The sequence below is a fragment of the Ailuropoda melanoleuca genome, chromosome 7 (genome assembly GCF_002007445.2).
Source record: "Ailuropoda melanoleuca isolate Jingjing chromosome 7, ASM200744v2, whole genome shotgun sequence".
Lineage (NCBI taxonomy): Eukaryota > Metazoa > Chordata > Mammalia > Carnivora > Ursidae > Ailuropoda > Ailuropoda melanoleuca.
In genome coordinates, this window is record NC_048224.1 from 11,534,715 (window position 1) to 11,557,474 (window position 22,760).

The 22,760-nt window shown below is 39.3% G+C and overlaps 1 protein-coding gene across 5 annotated transcripts in view; it reads left to right on the forward strand.

Moving 5' to 3' along the window:
- The window catches only part of ADAMTSL1 (ADAMTS like 1), an 861,688-nt gene that overhangs the window by 622,887 nt on the left and 216,041 nt on the right, over positions 1 to 22,760 (forward strand). For all 5 annotated transcript variants that reach the window (XM_019801253.2, XM_034663958.1, XM_034663959.1 and 2 more), the window contains exons 7-10: positions 4,159 to 4,233; positions 7,570 to 7,727; positions 13,037 to 13,148; positions 17,549 to 17,687. In XM_019801253.2, coding sequence (XP_019656812.2) covers positions 4,159 to 4,233; positions 7,570 to 7,727; positions 13,037 to 13,148; positions 17,549 to 17,687 — 484 coding nt within the window. The remainder of the gene's footprint in view (positions 1 to 4,158; positions 4,234 to 7,569; positions 7,728 to 13,036; positions 13,149 to 17,548; positions 17,688 to 22,760) is intronic.

Sequence of the window (22,760 nt, forward strand, 5' to 3'; positions counted from 1 at the left end):
TGCTGGGCTGTCAGCTCAGGTCTGCAATTGTGTACAGCGAGCCTGCTTTTGACTCCCACTTTGGCCATGGTGTTAAGCACTTCTGATTCCTCATCTCCCTACACCCCCCACAACGGTTTCGTTCCAAGAGGTTAAATAAGGGTATCCCACTATTATCTTAGAATCTTCTCCCAAGCTGCTGACACCCATTTTGCAAGTTCGATAGTGGTCGTTTTGGTGTTAGCAGGTGTGCAGGCAAAGATAACTATGCAGGATCACGGCCTCAGTGAGAAAGAATATAATGTATCGTTGATTACGGGATGCATTCTGATGTCACATATGTTAAAATGTGAGAGGTTGTTCCTCTTAGAAGCCATGAAATATGGTATTTTGATTCTTGTAGCAATAGGATTTTCTAACTGATTAGATGTAAATATAAAGTCAAGGATGGCTCCAAAGTTTTTGGCCTGAACAACTGTTAGGATGAAATTCCCAACAGCCAGGGAAGATCTATCTTGTTTCTCCTGTTGGGTATATGTCTTCCGTTGCGTAATGACTAATAACCTCGGCGGGGGGGGGGGGGGGGGGGGGGGGATGTGGAAGGCCTCAAATGCTCAGCTTCAACTTATTTCATTGGCTATATTGTAAGAGTAATGAAGTTGGCATGAAGATAAAAATATTTTATGTAAACCTCCTCAAGATTGGCGGACTATATGTACTGCTATTTTTATGTGTAGCTAACCGCATTAATGATGACTCTTCTGTTAAAAAAAAATTACCAGTCCCATAGACTTAGAGGGAGGACTCCTTAAAAACATAAACATCAACAGGCCTAAAAATAAGGCAAGCTCAGATATCAGAATAGGAAATCCTGTCTCTTCAAAAATTATCATTACGACCTTTCTGTGATACAGCAGTGAATGACACGGAAAAGTCCACATATGATGAGATTGAAAAATCTAAAATATTTGATAGAAAGTTGTGGATTTTTTGAGGAAATATTTTAGGTACAGTCTTTAGAACAGTTTTCTTGAGAAAGGGCATTTGCAACCCATATTTGTGAAATGACAGCATATATGATTCCCATGGAAAGCTTATCAATTTAATTGAGAAAGAGGTTATCTGATCTCTGAAGCAGGTCTTCCACAATTGCTGATTAATAACCTAGAAATATGTCCTGACAATTGGCATCATGGTTCTGTCGACAAAGCCGGAATAGATTAGGCCAGATGGACTTGATCATAGAGCAGTGTGCCTTTGTAGCAAAGGGCACCCACAGGAAGGTGAGGCCCAGTGAGAGGGGGTGTACCCAGTCTGCCCCACCAGTCAGACCTATTGACTTAATCACTAAGGAGGTGGGTGATAAAGGCAGACTGCTCAAACATTCTCAAATGTCTTAAGCACCATTCTGTGCTCACTACTGTGATAGAATCCAAATAGAAGAATCCTGCAGCCCATCTGTAATTATTGAGAATTTATCCCCAATTGAGACAATTATTAATACATATCCAACTCAAAGAGTGGCTTTTTATCAACATGAAGAATATAAAATCAATTTTTTCCTATCTTTTTGTCAAATTAAGATCACTGTTCCTTAAATTATATTTTGAGATGTATCAGCTGGTGTTAACAGATTATATGTATATGTATGTGTGTGTATATATATACACACACACACATATACATATAATCTGGGTAAACACTTTGGGGATGCACTGGATTAAGCAGAATGAAATGAGGTTCTTTGTTTCAGGGCTTCTAAGAAACCAATGTGCTTTATGAATTTCCATGAGCAGGGTATAGCATGTGGTATTTTTCCACATATTTTATCTTGGGACCCTTTTCCTTGAACCATTTTGTGGGGCTGCTGCTTTGCTGGCCTTTTTTGTCACTGAATCTCTGGTACCTAGGAGGGAGCCCAACACTAGGAGACACTCAAAAAATATTTGTGGAATAAAGTAATGAACTTGCTGATTGCCTGATGAGCTGCCAGTTGTCCATTAGCCCTTGACAGAACCATAGAAGAACAGACCACGACTCTCCATACTTCCTGTGCCTTGTGCTGCTGACTCTTCAAGTTTGCACCAGCTTGAGATGCTCCCTATTTCTCTTTGACAACGCAGGTGCACAAGGGCATCAGGAGACATTCCATCCTGGCCCGATCTCCTGTCTCCATCCTAGACTCTTCCCCCAATACCCTTCTGGGTTTCTCCCCATCTTCCTTGGACAGCTTACAAAGGCTAACGCATCAGCCAGAAGCTGGGGTTAATGCCCCAGTATGTAGAATGCAAGTGGCTCAACGGAACAAGAGGGAGGCCGCCAGAGTAGCGTGCGGGTCAGAAGTCTGCTGCTGAGCGTTGCAGAGCCAAACAGAAAGCTTCCCTTTTACTTGCCCTCAATTTGACCTGTGGATAAACAAAGACTTTCTATTTCCAGAAATCCCATTGTTTTAAACTGCTTTGAGTCGCTTTTGTAAACTTAAAAATCCGTGTCTTTATGTAAGACATTTAAAGCTCTATGGGCCCATTCTGAACATTTTTTGTTCCTTTTCTATATTCTCCTTACATGTTTTGTGCTTGTAGCCACAAAGTCTTGGCTCGCTGAAATTCAGCCTTTTCTTCAACAATGTGTGATATTAAAAACCGCGAGAAGGTTGCAGTGTGAGTGGAATAGTCAACATTGGAGAGAACTTGATAAATGTAACCTCTTTAGGGAAAGAATTGAGAGCATATGATTCTTCTTTTTCATTCAACTGGCTATGAGCTGGGGCCTTGGAGGGTTTAAAAACATAGTAAAAATAAACAGTCTTTCAGTTCCTGTCCTTAAGGAGATTTGGAAGAGAGGGAGGGAAGTAACATTTACAAAATGCCTCCTGTGTTCCAGGCTATATACATCCGTATATTGATATCAATATCTCTATCTTTTTACAACAATGTTGTGAGGTAAGTGTGATTTTCCCTGTCTTACCAAAGAGGAAAGTAAGGATCAGAGAAGTTAGGGAACTTCTGAAATTCATTTACGGAAATCAGATTCTCCTGAAAACAGGATGATGTTAATTTTCAGAACATTGGGTACCTTTTAAGATTACTCTTCCTGGAACTAAATTTTTCCAATGAGAGCATGAGAATGTATACTATCAGAAAAATATGTGTGAAACAAAGAATCCCGCAGAGCTTCTGAATATGCTGGTGAATTTAAAATACCTGCTTTTTCCCTTGTCTTCTGGAATGCCTTCCTCTTTTTTGACCATGGGCTGCTCCCTGGCCTTCTCAGAGGCTTCATTTTGTCATCATAAAATGGAGCTGGTAACGTCCTCTTTGCCTATGTCACAGGCTTTGGGTGAAGGAGTAAACGGTATAATTTAGAAAGTGAAACTCTTCAGTGGCATGTAAATGAGAGGTATTGTTCTCACAAATGTCACAAGTGAGAATGCCTGTGATGTGTTTGCAGTACATAAAATATACCCCTAATTTAAAAAAAAAAAAGTAGGTGCTGCTTCCAATGAACTGAGTCTCAATTTGCCAGTGGGGTGAAAGTAACCTATTTCTAAATTTGGCTGTGATTTAGCCAAAAAAAAAAATTTTTTTTTAATTTTCAAGCAGAGAGGGTATGTGGGGGGAAAGGTTCATAACCATTCCTGAGACACTTACTATATACAGTATTAGACGCAGGTAGAGTGAAGGATATTGAAGAACTGGGAGGCATGATTTCTGCCCTTGAGAGATTTAACAACAAATATATATTCTCCTATTCTTATTTTTCCTACTAATCCAAGATAGTTACTTTGCTAGAAAGTAATTCAGATCTTGATATAATACAGTCCTCCTTTGAACATTGGAATTTATTTTCATTTTCTCAATGTGGAGAAATTTGGCAATGTAAAACTGGGTTTTAAAATGAGAAATGGAAACTTGCAAATTCATTTCTCAATATATCAAAATGTACATATTTTTTAAAAGGCCAGTTCCGCCAAAAGTTAACTAGTGACCAGCTTCATTGGCATGTTTTATTTCGAGGAAAATGGAAATTTTGATTCCCAAATGTCAATGTCCTATTTCAAACACTTAGAAGAAGATGGTCATTGGGGGGAGTATGTAAGTCAGTGCCTTTATATAGGAGCTGATCGATAATTTTGTATCGAATTATATGCCTTTAAGCGATCGCTTTGTTTCTCTCTAGTGGATGATACTGTGGTTGCTATTCCGTATGGAAGTAGACATATTCGCCTCGTCTTAAAAGGACCTGATCACTTGTGTAAGTAAACTCAGTTGTTTTCCTTTGGGTATTGGGAATTTTAGTCACTATTATTTTTTGTTCCCAGAAGAGATTAAAATACAGAAGTGCAAATCTTTCTACTCTATCATAATATGATATTTTGAGTGCTTCTGTTTATCTTTTGGCTGCCTGATGAGATAGCAGAAACCTCAGGATAATTATCTCTAACCACACTCATCCTGAAAAACACAAAATAGATGCTCCCAATAGGTTGTTCATAAGTCAAGCACATGTTTATACTTTTGTGAATATTATTTCTCAGTTCTCTCTCTCCTTCCTCTCCAATCAATCTCAGTCTTTTTCTTGCCTTGCATCTCCTTTTTTTTTCCCCCTCCTCCTTCCAGCCTTCCTCACCTTCACTCTTTCTTTCTTCCTATTCTTGTGTTCCATTACTTTATCGATTTAGGGGAGCGTAGAAGCACCGAATAACCTTAACTCGGCATTTAAAGAAAACAACAGTGGTATGATTAAACATGCCATGTCTTAAAGACAGTACAGAGCCCTCATATACTGAAGTAGCTATTGGGATTGAGGATGGGTGGGTAATTACAACCCTAAAGAGCAAATGGTAGCATGGCCCCATTTAGAAAGTCTTGTTATCTTCAGTCATGCCGAGGCAGTAGTAAGCAGCCACACCTTTTTATTATTAGCATTTACTATTGTTTAGATGTAGACCTGTAAATTACCAGCAGACAATTATAGGCTATAAACCAGGGAAGGGGTATAAGAGGATACATTGTATTTTCTACAAAATTCAGTTCCCCTGAAAGACTTCCCTTCAGCTGGTCCCTTGAGCATTTCTGATCTCCTCCACTGTGACTGTTCCTGGATTCCTAAAGAACCATCTATCATCCTCTGTCCTTTCTCCCCTCCCACACACATGCCTAGGAAACCAATTTAGGTAGCAAGCATTATCTTTTGGCAATTGGATTATAAATGAAATCATTCCAGAAAGACAAACAAGAGGAAGATAAATTGGAGCCTGTGAAAGTTCAGATAGCCTACTATAGTCTTTCTAAAAATAAAAATAAATACGTTTCATGGGCGAGGCGGGATTTGAGGGGTCATGTGAAGGAAAGGAATAAGGAAGGTACAGTTCAGGCAAAGCCAGAAGATGCTGATAAGTCACCTTATATGGATCCAAGTTCTCTTCTAACCCTGAACAGCCCCCCAAAACATAACGTTCCCATGTCAAGGGATGATATATGTGTGTACACTAGCACCATTCAGATGATTTGCTTTTCCCCTGGAGGACTGGACAGAGGTAACCGCTCGTGGAACAACCCCACTCAAAACCAGTATTTTTCTGAGCAGTGACAGGCCTGATCAGAATAAAACATCCAGGCAGAGATCATCACCAAGTGGGGGACTGACTCCTCAATGCAGAAGAAAGACCCCAAAGGAATAGATTGAAGAGGAAGTTCATTTTTATAAATGTACGAGCCTCCCAGTTTTCCGGATTATGTGATTGCTAAGAAGCTAAAGAATGAGCCTCGTTGCCTTTGATTGTCCCAAGAATTCAATAGGTGAAGCAGCAGATGATATTTGTAAAAAATGGAAAGCAAAATGGAATTTGTTTTTTTTTCCTGCACCCAACAGACATACTGTTGACAACATACATGTAGCTTAACAACTTTTTGTTTGGTGCATCTGGAATATAATAATATAATAAATATAATATAATATAATATAATATAATATAATATAATATAATATAATATAATGAATATGTGAATAAATGGCACCCTGTTTCTCTTGCAACCCTTTGCACTTAACTCCCGGAAGCTGGTCTAATATGGGACTAACCTGAAATATTTAGGGCCAAAGCAGAACAAGACTAGGCAGTCTGGTCCAGCCCCAGCTTATCTTCAATCAGAAGTACCTTGGGAAGTACAGCTGGGAGACCTGGTGATAAAACTGAATCAGATGCTCAAATCAGACTCCGACCCCCAGGATTTTTCCCAAACTAAGCAGATTTATGTCTTGCGGCTATAGCTACATGTGAGTACACGTACACATAAGGCAGCTTGAGGAATGAAGGCTAGAGGAAGGAGATCCCGTGCTGTTGGCGTTTTTCTGATGACAGCTGTGGTTTCCCCTCCAGTTCTTCCTTGATGTGCGTGATGTTCTTCTGTGAGGACCTCTCTCCTCTAGGGCGGGGGTGTGGAGCCTGACCCATTCCAGAAGGGCTACACAGACTTCATGTGAGGGTTGGGGGCATTTCATTGGACACCAACGTTCTTCCTCTGTTGGTATTCCTGCTTGAGGTAGACAACAGTTGGAATAATCTAGTACAGGTATTTTAGTACCTGCAGGGGTCCTGACTTTATCCCAGAACCCCAATCGGTAAGACACGGAAGAAGGGAGTCATTCTGGTTGAATGTGGAGTAAAAGGACCCAGAACCTCACCTGGCCTCTGTCCTTCTCTGAAGAACCACTGCTAAAGCGAAGAGCTCTAGAAACCATTAAATTTAGTTTGTCCCTCTTCACACACTGGGAAGTTATTCTAAATCATCTCTCAATCACATGAGCATTTAACCTGCTCTAAAATACACGGCCTAATTACCTTCAACCCCAGCTTGCTCGCGTTTCCTACCACAAAAGATGTTTCATCGCCCTTGTCATTGGCCAAATTCAGGTTGGAATGCTCCAGGAATCAAGTAGTTCTTTCTCTCTTAAGCACTTACGAAAGATCGTGTATGTACATAATACTATATGAGGTAACCAGCAGGATTTTAAAAAGAGAAAGAACTAAAAAGAATGGTGATTTCCTTGTCCTCATTACTATCGTTTCTTCACGGCAAGCCACAGCACACACGCGGTAAGAAAGCAGATGGTACAAATACACGAAGGTAATGCGTGAATATGAAGCCGCACGGGTGCTGAGGGAAACTCTGTGAGGCACCCGGGATCTCATGGATTAAAAAGAAAACTGGAGGGTAGTCTAGACAGAGAGCCATATAGAGACTGAAGTCAATAAGATGTGTATGGGAGATGGTTCAGCTAAAGGAGTAGGATGGTGGTAAAGTGGGGTACCCAAATGAGGTCATCGGAGAGTCAAAGATTTTTTGACTGGGAGCCTTGAATGCTTGGCTATAAGGAGTTTTAAAATAATTTCATTTGCAACATAAGCTCTTCTGCGATCCAGAGATGCCCATAAATTTTGTTTCTATCCCAATTTCAACTGTGTCAGCCACATAAAGGACGGTATTCTCCCTTACATAGCTGTAGATTGTTTTATGAAATGTGCTTGCATGTGGTCCATGGTAGCCCTGGGAACATCTTTCTCTCCTTTACGTGTGTCTGACTGTGTAGATCTGGAAACCAAAACCCTGCAGGGGGCTAAAGGTGAAAACAGTCTCAGCTCGACAGGCACCTTTCTTGTGGACAATTCTAGTGTGGACTTCCAGAAATTTCCAGACAAAGAGATACTGAGAATGACTGGGCCACTCACAGCAGATTTCATTGTCAAGGTAAGTGCCTCTAGGTACCATGTTTTCAAGCCATATCCAAACTGTTACTTATAATCTCCTGAAGAGATAGAGAGAGAGAGCGACTTTGGGTCTGGGCACAGATTTGAAAATCCTATTATACAGGAAATATTTAATTCAAGGGTGTTGAGGTACATCCTAGCCTTTCAAGAACATATGATATTTTTAAGGTCCTAAGAAAATCCTTATGTGTGTATATATATGTATATTATTTAATAAAAAGACTCAAAGACCAACACATCATTAGTTGGAGGATATAAACTGTTTTGAAACAAGTTAGGATACAGTCACTGACTCACATAAGGTGTCCTCAAAGATGAAGACAGACTAATGATCCATAGACTTGGTCATACGTCCCATTACAAATCCTGTTTTCTTTTGTACTGGCAATAAGACTAACTTGTTTCCTCCTATCAGAGCTTCCCTACTCTTCAAAGTAATATAAAACACATTGCTGGAAGCAACAAATCCATTCTGTAGGAGAAATGCACACACTAGAAGAATGTTTGAGAATCACAATAAAATAAAACATATTTTTTCCCTCAGTAGGTCAGAAGGACCTGAAGGATTTCAGCTGTAAAGCTGTAAAACTTGTAATGTGTCCAGGACTCCATAAATTTTTCATCATGGGACCTGGAGCCAGAGGACATTTGATTTAAGCTAAGACTCAGTGACCCCATGGCAGCTGGAAGTAAGAATGTACATAGGAAAATGGGATAGACAGTGAGGTTGGATGGAAGAAGGGTTCCAGAGCGCTGTTCTCTGTCTCCATCTGCATGGTAGCTCTTTTTAATCCAGTCCAGGTGCCAGCCACATTCATGTGAACAAGAAGCTACAAACCAGCAGAGATAGCTCACAAGAGAAATGATGCTGTGGATGGTTCAATCATTTCACTGAAATATGCAAATACGGCACAAGAGTGAGAGATGTCTTTAGTTTTTGCAACCCTTAGAGTGCTGCTGAATGAGCCATTGGCATTCATTCCCCTCGTACCCTTGCAAGAGTTAATACACATACTGAAAATAGAGACTTGGATTCAAGTAACATTGTTCACATGTCAGTAGTTGACAGCGTTGCTGATGCGTTTCATACATCTAGCTGCCTTCTGCACATCGCCACTTTGATATCCCATAGGCACAACCAGTGCAACGTGTCCATAACTGGCCTTGTCTGGCCCCAGAAACCTACTCAATCTTCTTTATTTCCTATCTCGTGAAATACTATGCTGTTTACCCAGCCACATTAGAAATCTTTGATTCACACTGATTTCCCCTTCTCCTCTACACCCCTGGTTAGGCATTAAACTTTGTTCCACCTCCATACCTTCTCAGACCATTCTTCCTTGTCCCTCCTTGCCACCACTGTCTTAGGTTAGGCCTTTGTATTTCTTCCTGATCAAGCCACGTGCATCCTTCTGAAGTTGTGGCCCCAAGGAAAGAAAATGACGTTCTTAGCCAGAAGAGGGTTTTTTTCAGTTGTTCCATCCTTTGCTAGAATTTCCAACTTAGCTCTCCTTGTGAAAGCAGCTAAGGTACCCGTTCAGTTTGTGCCCGTTCTAGAAATTTCAGAGAAACGGCATAGAGGAAAGTGACTGATGAGTACCTAAGCCACCAAAGTAGTAGAAAAAGTGTGATTCTCATTTGCATCAATTAGCATATTAGGCACCGGTAATGCGTTCATATGTCTTTCCGAACAGCGTGGAGCATCACCCTGTGCGTCATTCAGCAGCCAAGGAGCACGGGGTGACGCCTGACTCCCAGCCCCTTGCTGGTTTGTCTGAAGCAAAAGTTTCTACCACATCGGGAAGAGAAAAGAGCATAGTAGGGAAACAGCTAAAGCTCGCAAATTACCCTTTTCCCAACTGAGAAGAAAAAGGTGTGGCATTTCAGAGCGCATCAACTGAGAGATCCTTTGTGTACTTGATGATGTCTTTCATGCATTTGAAATGTCTTCTTGATTCCTTTGATTTTACATGGACTTAATGTTCATCCATTACCCGTCCACATACTTGTCCTGTCCTTTGACTCTACCATGGCAGTGCGATCAGTTGCTATGGAAAGTGACCGGCTTCTGTCTTCTCTTTTCCTTCCAGTGTGATAAGTCCTTATATTAAATTAGAAACACTGAATCATTGTAATTATAGGAAGAAAAGCTTGTTTCAGAACATCCTTTTTTCCTTATTAACTTAAGGAGGCCCAAATTACATATGCCAGATGTGTTTAGCTCCCTAAAACAATTCTAATGTGTCAAACTGAAGCTTTCAACATACCCTGGAGAACAAGAACCTGATGTCTGAGGATTTAGGGTGTATAAAGCTCCAGAGCTAATGATAACAAAGGTCCCAGCCACCCAGAATTAATAAGACCAGAAACAAGGAATGTGGCAGCTCATCTCTGTGAGCAACAGTGAGGCCATCGAAGTGAGACATCAGGTTAGCCTCTTTATTTTAAACATACTTTTCCTACTTTCAAATGAAAAATTAAGAAGATACTGAGAAGAGCAGTACAGGGCCACCACTAAAGATAAATACCTGTATCGCCACAACACCAGCACTAACAGAATTCCTTGGTACCATGAAAAGAATGGCAGCTTTCAAGCCAAGGCAGACCTGAATTCAGATCCCAGCTCCGCTCTTCCCTAGCTGTGTAGCCTTGACAAAGTCATTCAATCTCTCTGAGACTCATCTCTCTTGTTATAATGTAAATGTGGAAAGATAATACAGAGTAGTTCTAAGATTTGATTTAATATAAATAAAATGCACCCTGCATACAGTGGGAATGTAGTCACTGCTGGTTGCTGTGGTAGGTGTTATTATTTTAAGAAGATGCTCATAGAGAAATATTATCAGTGTAGAATCAAGTAAGATTATGTGGTCAGAGATTTGGACATGTCCCAACTGTTTTTATCTATTTGAAATAACAATACCCCTGCTCATTTCCAATCTCTTTTCACATTTAGGCATACAGTCTCCGCATTCATGGTCATTGTACATCGGTTTCACTGAACTCATTAGGAACAATATTCTCTCTAAGCTCCTTGTTTTCTTTCCTTCAACATATTTACTAACACTCCTTAACGCCAAAATTTCTTGACATGCATTCCTTACTCTCAGGGCATAAGGTGCTTTTAATGGTAACTTCTAGGAAGCTGAAAATTTGACGTGTTCCGTCTTTTTATTTTTTTTTCAATTGGAACGATTTTTTTTTATAATTTTTATTTTGTTATATGAGTTGACGTGTTCCATCTTTTTCCTCTCTAACCAGATCAAAAACTCAGCCCAGACACTGTACAGATACTCTAGAACAAGGTTTCTCCAAGGATTTTGATGTTATATCCTCCTCGTTTTTGTTTTTTCCTCCACTTTCCTAGGACTTAGTTTAATTTCAAACATCCCAAAAGGGACCTCTGCAAAACAATCCATCTCTCTAAGCCTAAATAAATCTTCTGGTCTTTTTATTTTTTCACGGAACTGGTGTTCAAATGAGAGTCCCCTTCTAATACTTTTCCAGTATGGAAATCACACATCCCAAGAGAGCTATAGGCTTTTGTGAGCTTAAAACAAAAAAACAACCAAAAAAAAAAAAAAAACCCTTTCCAAAGAATGTGATTAATACTACATCCCTGAGCAAGCAATTAGGTATCCTGTATCTGACACACAGGATTGAAAAATATTAATCTGTAGGCTCTGCTCCCCTTTTGTGAAAGACACCATATGGCTTCAGCTGTTTTTGCTTTCAAGTAAGAGATTGTATCACTGTTTATTCTAATTAAGAAAGACCTCGATGTTCCATGGGTCAGAACGCCAGCATAATATGAGATATTCTATAGTTCTCTGTCCCTTTTTTTCTCCTTTTCCAGCTCTTGCAGATTATCTGAGGAACATTTCCAGTATTTTCATCCAAAGTCCAAAAACTGGTCGAGGGTTTAACACCTGCTCCCTGTGTTCCAGTGTTCTAGATGTTTAATCCAGTTGTTAACCCAGTTGTTAAACTCAGTAGCAGAAAAATAGGCTGTCTTTTTTAAAAATCTAAAGGCCAAATCCATCAGTTTATCCTAGGTAAAGGGCAGTTGGTACCCCCGTAAGGCTTGAAAATATGAACAAAGATGTAGACCATATGAGGCGCTGATAGGCTTCTACTGTCTTGAAGTAAGAGGCGTCCCTCTTGGTTATCCATGGATCTTCCTTTAGTATAATAACTAGGGCAAGCCTTGCCCAGCTGTCTCAGTGCTATATGATAGCCTGTCATGGTGTCTTTGTGAAATCGAGGCATTGCTCCTGTTGGGTACTTTCTCCTTCTCTTTTAGATTATGTTTTCTCAACCTTGTACTTTTAAGAACTATTAAAGAATTACTGCCTTACTTCCCCTCTTTTAAACACAATGGGGTTGTAATTTCCATAAGGACATGTTGCATTCAAAGTTCTTGCTTTTATAGTGTAAGTTGGTGTTTTTCAGTTTGGTACTTGGACTGTCAATGTTTCCATTGCTCTTGCATTGCAAGAGCCCAGGAATTTGCATTTAAGCAAGCTTCCAGTTGGTAACTCTGCACATTAAAATGTATGAATCACTAAAGTGCCAGGAAACTCCATGTCTCTGAGGGGGCAGAGCCATTTAATTCTTTTTTTCTTAACTAAAGACAGGATCTTTCATTTTTTGCAGTGTATGGCATTTATAATTTCCTCAGGACAAATCGTCTACTTTGAAACCTACATTTAAAAATCCACATACACAGGATGATTGGGTAGCTCAGTTGGTTAAGCATCTGCCTTTGGCTCAGATCAGAGTTCTGGGATTGAGTCCCGCATGGGGCTCCCTGCTCAGTGGGGAGCCTGCTTTTCCCTCTGCCTGCTTCTCCTGCTTGTGCACTCGCTCGCTCTCTCTCTCTGACAAATGAATAAATAAAATCCTTAAAATAAATAAATTAAATAAAAATCCATATGCATACGTACATTACATATAAAAATCCACATAATTTTCGTATCATACCAGAGAAGCTGGAAATACAGGAGGGAAAGGGAGTTAAGTAGCCTGGGAAAAGATCCTACTTGAATCACAAATAGAGACACTATAATCCCTTGTTCTGTAGCAACAGAACTGAAAAGTGATGGTCGTGATGGTGTACGGTTGATGGGTAAGATCGATGATACTGCTATGGCCACTTCTCTCCCAATGCAGTTCTTCATGCAGCCTAAGACCGTCCACGCCACTGTGCATTCTGGTCCAAAGTTGCAAGGAACCAAGAAAGCCCCTCCCTGTCATACCAGTCTCTCTCTTTGCTTTTATCTCCTGCAGATCCACAGCTCGGGGCCGGCTGACAGCACAGTCCAGTTCATCTTCTATCAGCCGATCATCCATCGATGGAGGGAGACAGATTTCTTTCCTTGCTCAGCAACCTGTGGAGGAGGTAATGGTGTTCACTTAGCCTAGGAACTGTTGGCTTCTGTGAGGGAAGGCTTGGCTGTTATGAAAGTAGTCATTTCAACGTGGAAGAAATTGAGTGCTGTGATGAGTCTGATTCTTTATTCTGAATGGGGCCAAATCCTGAAGCCTTCCTGTAAGGCAGATACCTCCCTCTAGATGCCCCATGAACATTTCCTGTCGGTAGAGTTTCATTAGTGGAGACAGTCTTTTTTTTTTTTTCCAATGCCGAATTGTCTATTTTTTTTATTATGTTATGTTAGTCACCATACAGTACATCATTAGTTTTTGATGTAGTGTTCCATGATTCATTGTGCATATAACTCCCAGTGCTCATTGCAACATGTGCCCTCCTTAATACCCATCACTGGGCTAACCCATCCCTCCACCCCCTCCCCTCTGAAACCCTCAGTTTGTTTCCACGGTCTCTCATGTTCATCTCCCCCTCTGATTGCCCCTCATTCATTTCTCCCTTCCTTCTGCTAACGTCCTCCATGCTATTCCTTATGTTCCACATATGAGTGAAACCATATGATAATTGTCTTTCTCTGCTTGACTTATTTCACTTAGCATAATCTCCTCCAGTCCCGTCCATGTTGCTACAAATGTTGGGTAATCGTTCTTTCTGATGGCTGAGTAATATTCCATTGTATATATGGGCCACATCTTCTTTATCCATTCATCTTGTTGAAGGGCATCTCAGCTCCTTCCACAGTTTGGCTATTGTGGACATTGCTGCTATGAACATTGGGGTGCATATGGCCCTTCTCTTTACTACGTCTGTTATCTTTGGGGTAAATACCCAGTAGTGCAATTGCCAGGTCATAGGGTAGCTCTATTTTTAACTTTTTGAGGAACCTCCATTCTGTTTTCCAAAGTGGCTGTACCAACTTGAATTCCCACCAATAGTGTAAGAGGGATCCCCTTTCTCCACATCCTCTTCAACATTTGTTGTTTCCTGCCTTGTCCATTTTTGCCGTTCTAACTGGTGTAAGGTGGTATCTCAATGCGGTGCAACCGGTCTTAATTCTATTCTTTTTTGAGAATAAACTACTCACCTGGTTGAAGAGAACTAACTTATTCAGGAGTCAAATGGAGAGTGATTGTCAGGCCTACTACCTAGCATGATGTGTCTAAAAAGAATCAGAGATTAATTTAATTAATGCAAATAGTTTATTACCAGGAGAAAAAAAAAGTCCCTGCTCTATAGGCTTAGACTCAGTTATTGTTAAACCCTATGCCATCATCTGCACCATAAATGTAATGCCACTTGCCTTATTTATTCATTAAAACACATCTCTCCTGAAAAGTCACCAAATGAATTCCTATCTCTACTCCATCACATCTGCAACGTGGACAGCATTTTGTGTTACTGGAAAAGATATTTTCCCTCATTTTCCGCCCTTGATAATTACAATGGTTACATAATAATTGCTTCAAATTATTTTATAATTTATTTAGCCACATCCCTTTAGAAGACTTAGTTCATCTAAACTTTTCTATTATAATATAATGAATCACTTAATACCTAAGTATTTTTCTCCTTTCAAATTATTTCCTTGGAATAAATTCTCAAGAGTGAGTTTCAGAATTTTTGTGGCTATTGGCATATATTACCAAAATTCTTTCCAGAATGGTAATAAGCAGCGTATGAATAGTTGAGTTTCATTGCCAGCTGAGCCAGTATTTGTGGACTATAAGAATTGTTTAATTTTGCTGATTTAATGCGCATAAAATTCTATGTATATTCCTTTAAAAACTAGCACATCAAATAAATTCTGGCTCCCTCTTCATAGAAACCTGTTAATTGGACAGTGTTAAGTCATTAATCCACATGGGTATCACTAGATTATTTTGACAAGAGAAAAGAAGAATGGTACCTCAAAATAGAGACAAATTATTACCTATTAATTTTTTTAAACAGTAAGAACATATAAAAGAATTCATCTTCATTCGCATAATGTGAACAAACCACCAAAAAATGAGGTTTTATAGAATAATGTTAGGTTTTAGCTTAAAAGGAGTTAGTCAAAAATGCCTCCAAGTGCTTTTACCTGGTTGTTAAATAACTATTAATTCGACATTCTAAGCATTTCAACAAAATATTATTTCCATCTGCTCTGTCCTGAAGAAAAAATTACTTTGTTTAAAAATAAAATGCCAATGACTTTGATGTTTCATGAGAATTTGTTATTTTGATACACCTATTAATGACTAGCATAGGAAATAGTTTCAAAGAAAGAAATCCAAGCAAGTAATTATTTTTTCTTTTCTCTTTAAATGCAAACGGTGCTTTGTGAGAAGTAACATTTCAGTAATATGCCCACTGCGCCAGTTTCACACAGAGCTGCTGACGGAGTATACTTTCAGTCCCTTGATGATGCCTTGCTATATAATAAAACGACTAATGTTAGATTCATATATATCCAAGCCCTCTTGGCCTAATTTTCCTCACATCTAAGTGAAGAAATAGAAGCATTAGTTGTCTTCAAATGTTTTGAGCAATCAAAACCTTGCTTCAACGGAAATCTTATTAGGAAGCCCAGATAAAAGATTTAGAAGGAAGATTTAGGAGCTATGTGGAAATCAGCCTTCCTCCCATTTTGCGGACCACAGTTTGAAAATTACTGAAAAAAAGATCTCTGAGTTCCCTTTTACATTGCTGGTTCCACATTCAGTGGGTTGACCATTTTTGCTAAGTGTAAGCAAACAATTGCTACTCCAATTACGTTGTGAAATGTTTGAAAACACAATTATCTGGTCGTTTGTTTCATTTTTGTTCTAAACCTTCATTTCACACACCCTCAGATAGCCTGACAACAACATTTGTAAGCTGACAAATTATGATTTTTAAATAATCATAATCTCAGTTATATAATTCACTTATTGCTTATGCCCACATTTTACTACATGGTAAATTCTGTCCTTGAGTAGAAATTATTATACGGAAAATTGTAAAATTATAGAAATTATAAAATGATTTGCTTATAAAAACCATAAGTTATAATTTTTAATTATAAAATGATTAGTTTATCATAACATCCTCTTTAGAATACAATTTAATTGAAAAATAAAAGTATATTTACTTATTTACAATGTCATTTTTCTCTTTGATTTTCTTATAAAATAAAAAACTTAATGGAACATGTGTTTTTACCTATTACTTTCCATGCTTTTCATCTTTACAGTAAAATTGTTAAAAGGTCTTTTTTCGAGTCTTTAATGAACAATTAATTTTTGCGGGTGGTCTGAGAACACAGCCCCAAGCCAGGAAATCTGGTTTATAAGCCTCCTTCTGATTTCCTGAAATCTTTTGCAAGCCTTTAATTACTTTAACTCTGACTTGCTAACACATATCCAGCAACCAGCAATAACAGTATTCAGCCACCTGCCCAGGGAGAATATATTTTGGAGGTTGATTAGGGTCAGAATGATACAAAAGCCTAAGCTGGGGGGGAAAAAAATTCTCCATGTACATTTCTTTTTCACGTTAAGAATCTCAGTCTTCATCACCACCTCACCAGAAACGCACAGGACAAGAAAGAGGCAGGTGGGCAAGGTCCAGCACGTTGTGAATGCAACGAAGTCGTACTCTGCAATGCTATTTTTTAAAAGAATTCTCTAAACGGTGGAAATGTGTGCATGGAAACTAAAAAATATCGACTAGAGACTTAATTTAAGGAGCATTGGCAAAGGATTTTAGGTGAAGAAGACATTGAACATTAGGGGAATGTTGTTGTTATTGCTGTTGTTGTTGTTGTCGTCATCGTCCTGGGGGACTCCTAGTAGCTACTGTTAGGATCTTCATCCTCCGTTTACTCACCCTAACCTACTCAGGTTGAATTTAGAGAAAGATCATGTTCCCAGGCAGCTGGCCGGACCTGATCTTTGTGCTGTTTCCCATTGTCCCCCATTTGTCCAGGGAAGCAGTATCTGAGTTTATTTTATTGATCAATTTGGAAGTTTATTCTCCTTCGTGCCCCAGATACAAGGGAGGCAGTTTTGCATCCTTGCACAAGACAGTCGGCAAATAAATATTGATCATCTTTTTTGGAGACAGAAATCTGCGTTATGCTTTTCAATTATACAAAGCAAATGAATAAGAATAGGACTTACAACAGAGTCTTATCACCTAGCCCTGCCCTTCTGTAATTCAAACCTTATAGTAAAACTTAATTATTAAAATTTGAGTGGATAAATAATATTTGAGGTCTGCAAAAATTAATGAGCCTTCCATTTATCTGTCTTTTGTCCTGGAAATTACTGAGGCACTGGGGAGGAATTCCCATTAATGTGAGATGGCCAAAAAGCATAAATAAATGTATTGCGCTATATTTTACCACGGCTTGTGTGTTTTAAACTTGCCGGGATGGTTTGATACTACAGGTTACCAGCTGACATCGGCGGAGTGTTACGATCTTCGGAGCAACCGCGTGGTTGCTGATCAATACTGTCACTATTACCCGGAGAACATCAAACCCAAACCCAAACTTCAAGAGTGCAACTTGGATCCTTGCCCAGCCAGGTCAGTCAAATTTACCAGTTTATTTGTCATAAACATCAATCGAGTTCCAACTAAGCTTCTTAGATTTTTTTAATGAAAAATAAGCATCCCTGTCCAGTGTCCATTCCTAATCACGTGTTCTTGGTCCCCATGCCCCTTGCTCTTGAAGCTAGATGACGCCCTCCCAGGGTCTACGGATTTTCCACTTGTGGAGCACTCTTCAGAGTTATTTTCTCTTCTGATTTCTTTTGATTCTGGCAATTCTGTCTGTCCTTAGCAAGGTCGAGGCCAATGTGGTGGCACAGTGTTCTCAGGAGTCTTTCCATTATAACTCTGTCACTGGATCAGTGACATGATCAGAGGAGACCATATTTAAGGACCACAACTGACCCATTTGAGCCAGGGGTGGTCCACAACTAGAATCGAAACCACTCTCAGAACAGCTCTAATTTTAACAAACTCAGCCTTTGTTAAAGAGAAAGCAGGACTTATTTTCAATAATCAGATTTTTCTAAAAGGTCTTTTTAATTAGGAACTTGACACTTGACACTTTCACCATTGCTGTGGCTTTTGGCAACCATGGTTGGCCCTCAGTTAGATTTAAGAATCACACGGACAAACGAAACATCACAAAACAGATGATGAGAAGTCATAAAAGCAGAGGTCAGCAGTCTGTTCATTGTGTGACATTCTTTGTTTTGTAGTTGTCACACTTCTTGGTAAATCTCTTTATTAGCTTCCTTATTCTCAGCATAGGAGAGAAGATATAAAAAAAAAATTCTTGTCCTACAAAACTAATCGTGAACACCAAAAGATAAAGAAAGTCCTTCCCCAGGCTCCTTGGGTTTCTGAGAAGCACCTCAATATTATTTTTAAATCATAGTTTAGTAATTATATACATAAAACTTCAAATAGTCAAAATGGTACATGAGCAACATGCATGACAGTCACTCTATCTTTGAAGTTTTTGTTTTCTGCTGTCAACTTTCTAAAGTTTATTTTCTTGTTCTCTGTCTCATATTCATGGATTCTAAATTCTGCCTGTGATGCAAAATTGCCTATTGCAGATACTTAGCCCATAAAACTGAACTCAGAATAACAGGTTTTCATTAAAGACACAGAATCAATATTTTATAATTATAAAATTTAGGTGAAGTTTCATTTAATTTAGGTTCATGTTACACCAGAAAATTATGTATTGAAAATTGGATATGGTTTAAAAACTGAACGAGGTGTTAAAATTTTGCTTGGACTTTTTTGGTTTTGGAAATATTAAGAGTATGAAGCATTTTTAGCCAAGATAATTATAACTAATGCAATTCAACCCTATTTTTAAATTATTCTACTTATTATACATCTTTATATCTATACCAGAAGACCAGTGTGTGAAAAGCATAGACAGGTGGACTCAGCCAGAGGAAGACTTTGAAAGTCTTTACACACTTTTTTCGTGAAAATTTGTGTGTGAATTTCTAGGAGAAATGAGGGATTTACTCCCACAACTGGGGAAAAAAAACTTCCATAAGGAGATGGCCATGGAAGACAGTTGTGAGATAAAAGCATTTTGTTAACAATTTTAAGAAAATGTTTATAATTTACTTAATTTTTTTTCTGTCTTCTGATTTTTATCTATCTTCTCTGTCAGAATAATATTTGCAGCCCATTTCTTATTATCCAAAAGCAAAAGGCCATGTTATAATGAAAGAGGTTTGCCTGTGAAATTTATGCTTTGTCTGCATCCTATGTTATTTTAAAACATCTAATACAGCACATGTATAAATGTTGGGACAGGTGGCTCTTAAGAAAAAAAAAAGAAAACCGAGAAAAGAGAAAGAAAAAGTAAATTAGAGGCAAATGTCAGGAAGCTGCTTTTTTATTACAGAGGTAATTAAACAAACCTGTAAAAATTAAGACTTAACAGAAGGAGAGATTTAAGAGGAAGCTGTTTTAGGAAATGTGATTAGCTGCTCCAAGGTTAAGATACTTCAGGATCACTGGGAAATTCATTGCTCTAATTTGCATACCTGGGATCAAAGCAACTTTTCTAAATTCCAAGAGAAAACAGGAAGTGATGGTCCCAGAGAAGAAGATACTGTATAACAAAGGTCTGCCCTCCCTTTAGACATTGCAGAGTCAAACCCTCAAGAAACTGCTTTCTGACTACAGCTTTAACTGCCTTGTGGTCAAATCAGGAGTGACCCAATGACTTCAAACTATCGCCTATGTGTCTCAAATCAGAAACCGCCGAAAGGGAAAATGTAGACGTTCTTAGTACAGTCAGATATTTTTGAATTCCAAAAGAAATGTCTTTAACCCTTGAGATATGTGTCCCCTTTACCTGCATGAGACTAGGATTTGGGGCCTATTATGTAATTATTTGAAAGCAAAATCCCATTCACACAACCAAGTTTATTGCCTGTCAAGGCTGGAAAGTACCATGGACAGCAAAAAGTGCACTAACCAATGAGTCTGGAGCCCTAGGTTTACTATTTTACCCTTCTGGACCTCAGTTTTCTCACCCACGAAATGGGGGTGAGAGGGTTGTTTGTTGCGTTAAGTTAGTGGTTTTCAGACTTTGCCTACAGAACCTGCTATTCCACATAGTTGCCTCACTGAATTTCATTTGATAAATTTCGAAGTGTTTTTAAACAAGAACTCACAAGAAGTTCATATATTCAAACATGTTAAACTAATTTTAACTTATTCAAGCTCAGCTAAATTGTAAGAATTGTTGTAACAGTTGTAAAAGTGTTATACCACCAAAGTAACTACTTTTTGCCCTCATCCTTAAGTTCTTCAATATGTCTATTTGGCTGAAAACTAAAGATCCTGAGATTGCAGGGCGAGCTATAAAAACTGTTACCATTAACCATCTGCTTCTCTGTAATAGTAGGAATCTCATTGCTACACATCTAAAACCAAAACAAACGAGACATAGACTGGTTATGGTGACCATTCGCCATAATCCTTGATATCCAATCTTTTTCTGTCTACCAAAATAGCCTCATTGTTTGCATTCATTTACTTTCTAATAATTCAGTGTTTACCATTGAACTAGCGAACTAAATGACATCCCTTACTCATTTCACTCACTGACAGTATCCACTGGTTCACACGGCTGTGGATCAGCTCACCTAATGGTTCTTGAAGCTAAAGAGACTGTTGAAATCTAGCTCATGTTTTCAAAATAATTTTCATGTTTTTATGGCTTTTTTTTCCTGATGCTTAATGCCAACTAAGAAATGTCGATGAGTTAAAAGCTTATAGTGAGGGGCGCCTGGGTGGCACAGCGGTTAAGCGTCTGCCTTCGGCTCAGGGCGTGATCCTGACTTTGTGGGATCGAGCCCCACATCAGGCTCCTCTGCTATGAACCTGCTTCTTCTTCTCCCACTCCCCCTGCTTGTGTTCCCTCTCTCGCTGGCTGCCTCTATCTCTGTCAAATAAATAAATAAAATCTTTTAAAAAAATTAAAAAATAAAAAAATAAAAGCCTATAGTGAAAACAATAAGCCTCCCTAATAATCTCCAGTGCCCGCAAATCACCAGTGTTAATGCTTTTGCTGTATTTCTTCCCAGTCTTGTCTCTAACTCATAACATAGATGAGATCATACTGTGTACAGTGGACCCTTGGAATTCAGTGATTTAGAGTTCTTGGTTTCCACTCTTCTAAACCAAGCCCGAATATCCATGACATGTAGTAACTTGACATTTTGCTGAGGCAGGAATATGAGTCCCTTATACGACTAGACCAACATTTGAGCCTACCTGGCTGCCAGAAGTTCCGTCCCAAGAGAGCTTTTGTTGCTCTCCGCTGGTGTCTTTTATGCAGTCATTTTTATGAAGTGGTAAAATACTTTGTTTCCTAGCCAAAAGTGGTCTCAAAAAGGAAGCCAAAACTTAACACTTATAATGGAAGGAAAGAGAGAGTGAAGTTAAAAATTTAATGGCTTTTAGCTAAAATTGAGAATGTTTCTCATTGGTGACTCGGAGCTATGACATCACTAATCCCATCACATGCGCTCTCCAGTGTTCTGGTGGCGGTCCCAACTTGGGTACCCCCAGGAGCCCAGAGGCATGCCCCTCCTATAAGTCAGGGATCTACAGCAAGTTTAATTTGTTTTCCACTGCATTCAGTTAACCCGATAGTATGGACCCTTTCCCATGTAGCTAAGACGTTTGGAATCTAATCAAATGTAAAAATCCTCTCTCGGGCCTGCCATGCTATAATCCAGCTTCTGTCTTACACCACGGGGACATTTTTTTAAATGCCTTTTCTGTTGTTGTTTGTGCAATGCTTTGTATCATCTCCACCTCTCAGGTGAAGGCTAAAATCCATCATGTGGCTGGAAAGCCTCAAACTGTATGCCTACAGTTCAGCAACAACTAAAAAGGCATCGTTTTAGTTCAGCTAATAGGCACCTTTTGTTTTTAGAGTGGCTTTCAATGTAAACTATGCTACATTGGGCCTCATAGAGCTCAGTCTAGGAGACCGGAATGACTGTTAATGCTGTCTGGGGGAAATTGTGCAAGACATTGTTTGTAGGAAGATCAGAGAGCCACCTTTGCAGATGTGTTCTGGCACGGGTCTCCAGTGTTCCCTCCAAGGCAGTAATGAAGGGGGCTTAAATTGGCAAGGGTTGGAAAAGTGAAAAAAGCTCTCACTCATCACACTATCATGGTCACAATCATTAGCAAACAAATCCGTTTCTAGCCCAAACTGCATCCAGATTCCCCCTTCCCTCAAGGAATTCAGAGCAACAGTCCTGAGCAAATGCCCAAACTTGCATGCCCCGAGCGGCGGTTCTCAGTGAGTTCCAGTGGACTTTTTTGTCCAGCTCCGTTTAATTTGACAGCCAATTGCATAAGTCATCCCTGGCCATGATCCAAATCATGAACAGAATCTCAGATTGAATCTTAATGCAACTTTAAAGAAATAATCTGCATCGCGAGAGCCATTATGTGTAGTGGGCACGTAAAAACCTGGTCACGCTAACTTGGTGACTAACTAGTCCAATGGCAATACAGACTGGTGGTTAGGAGGGGAGATTTGGAGCAAAGAGGCTGGCTTGGGATCCTGGCTCTGCCGTTGACTGG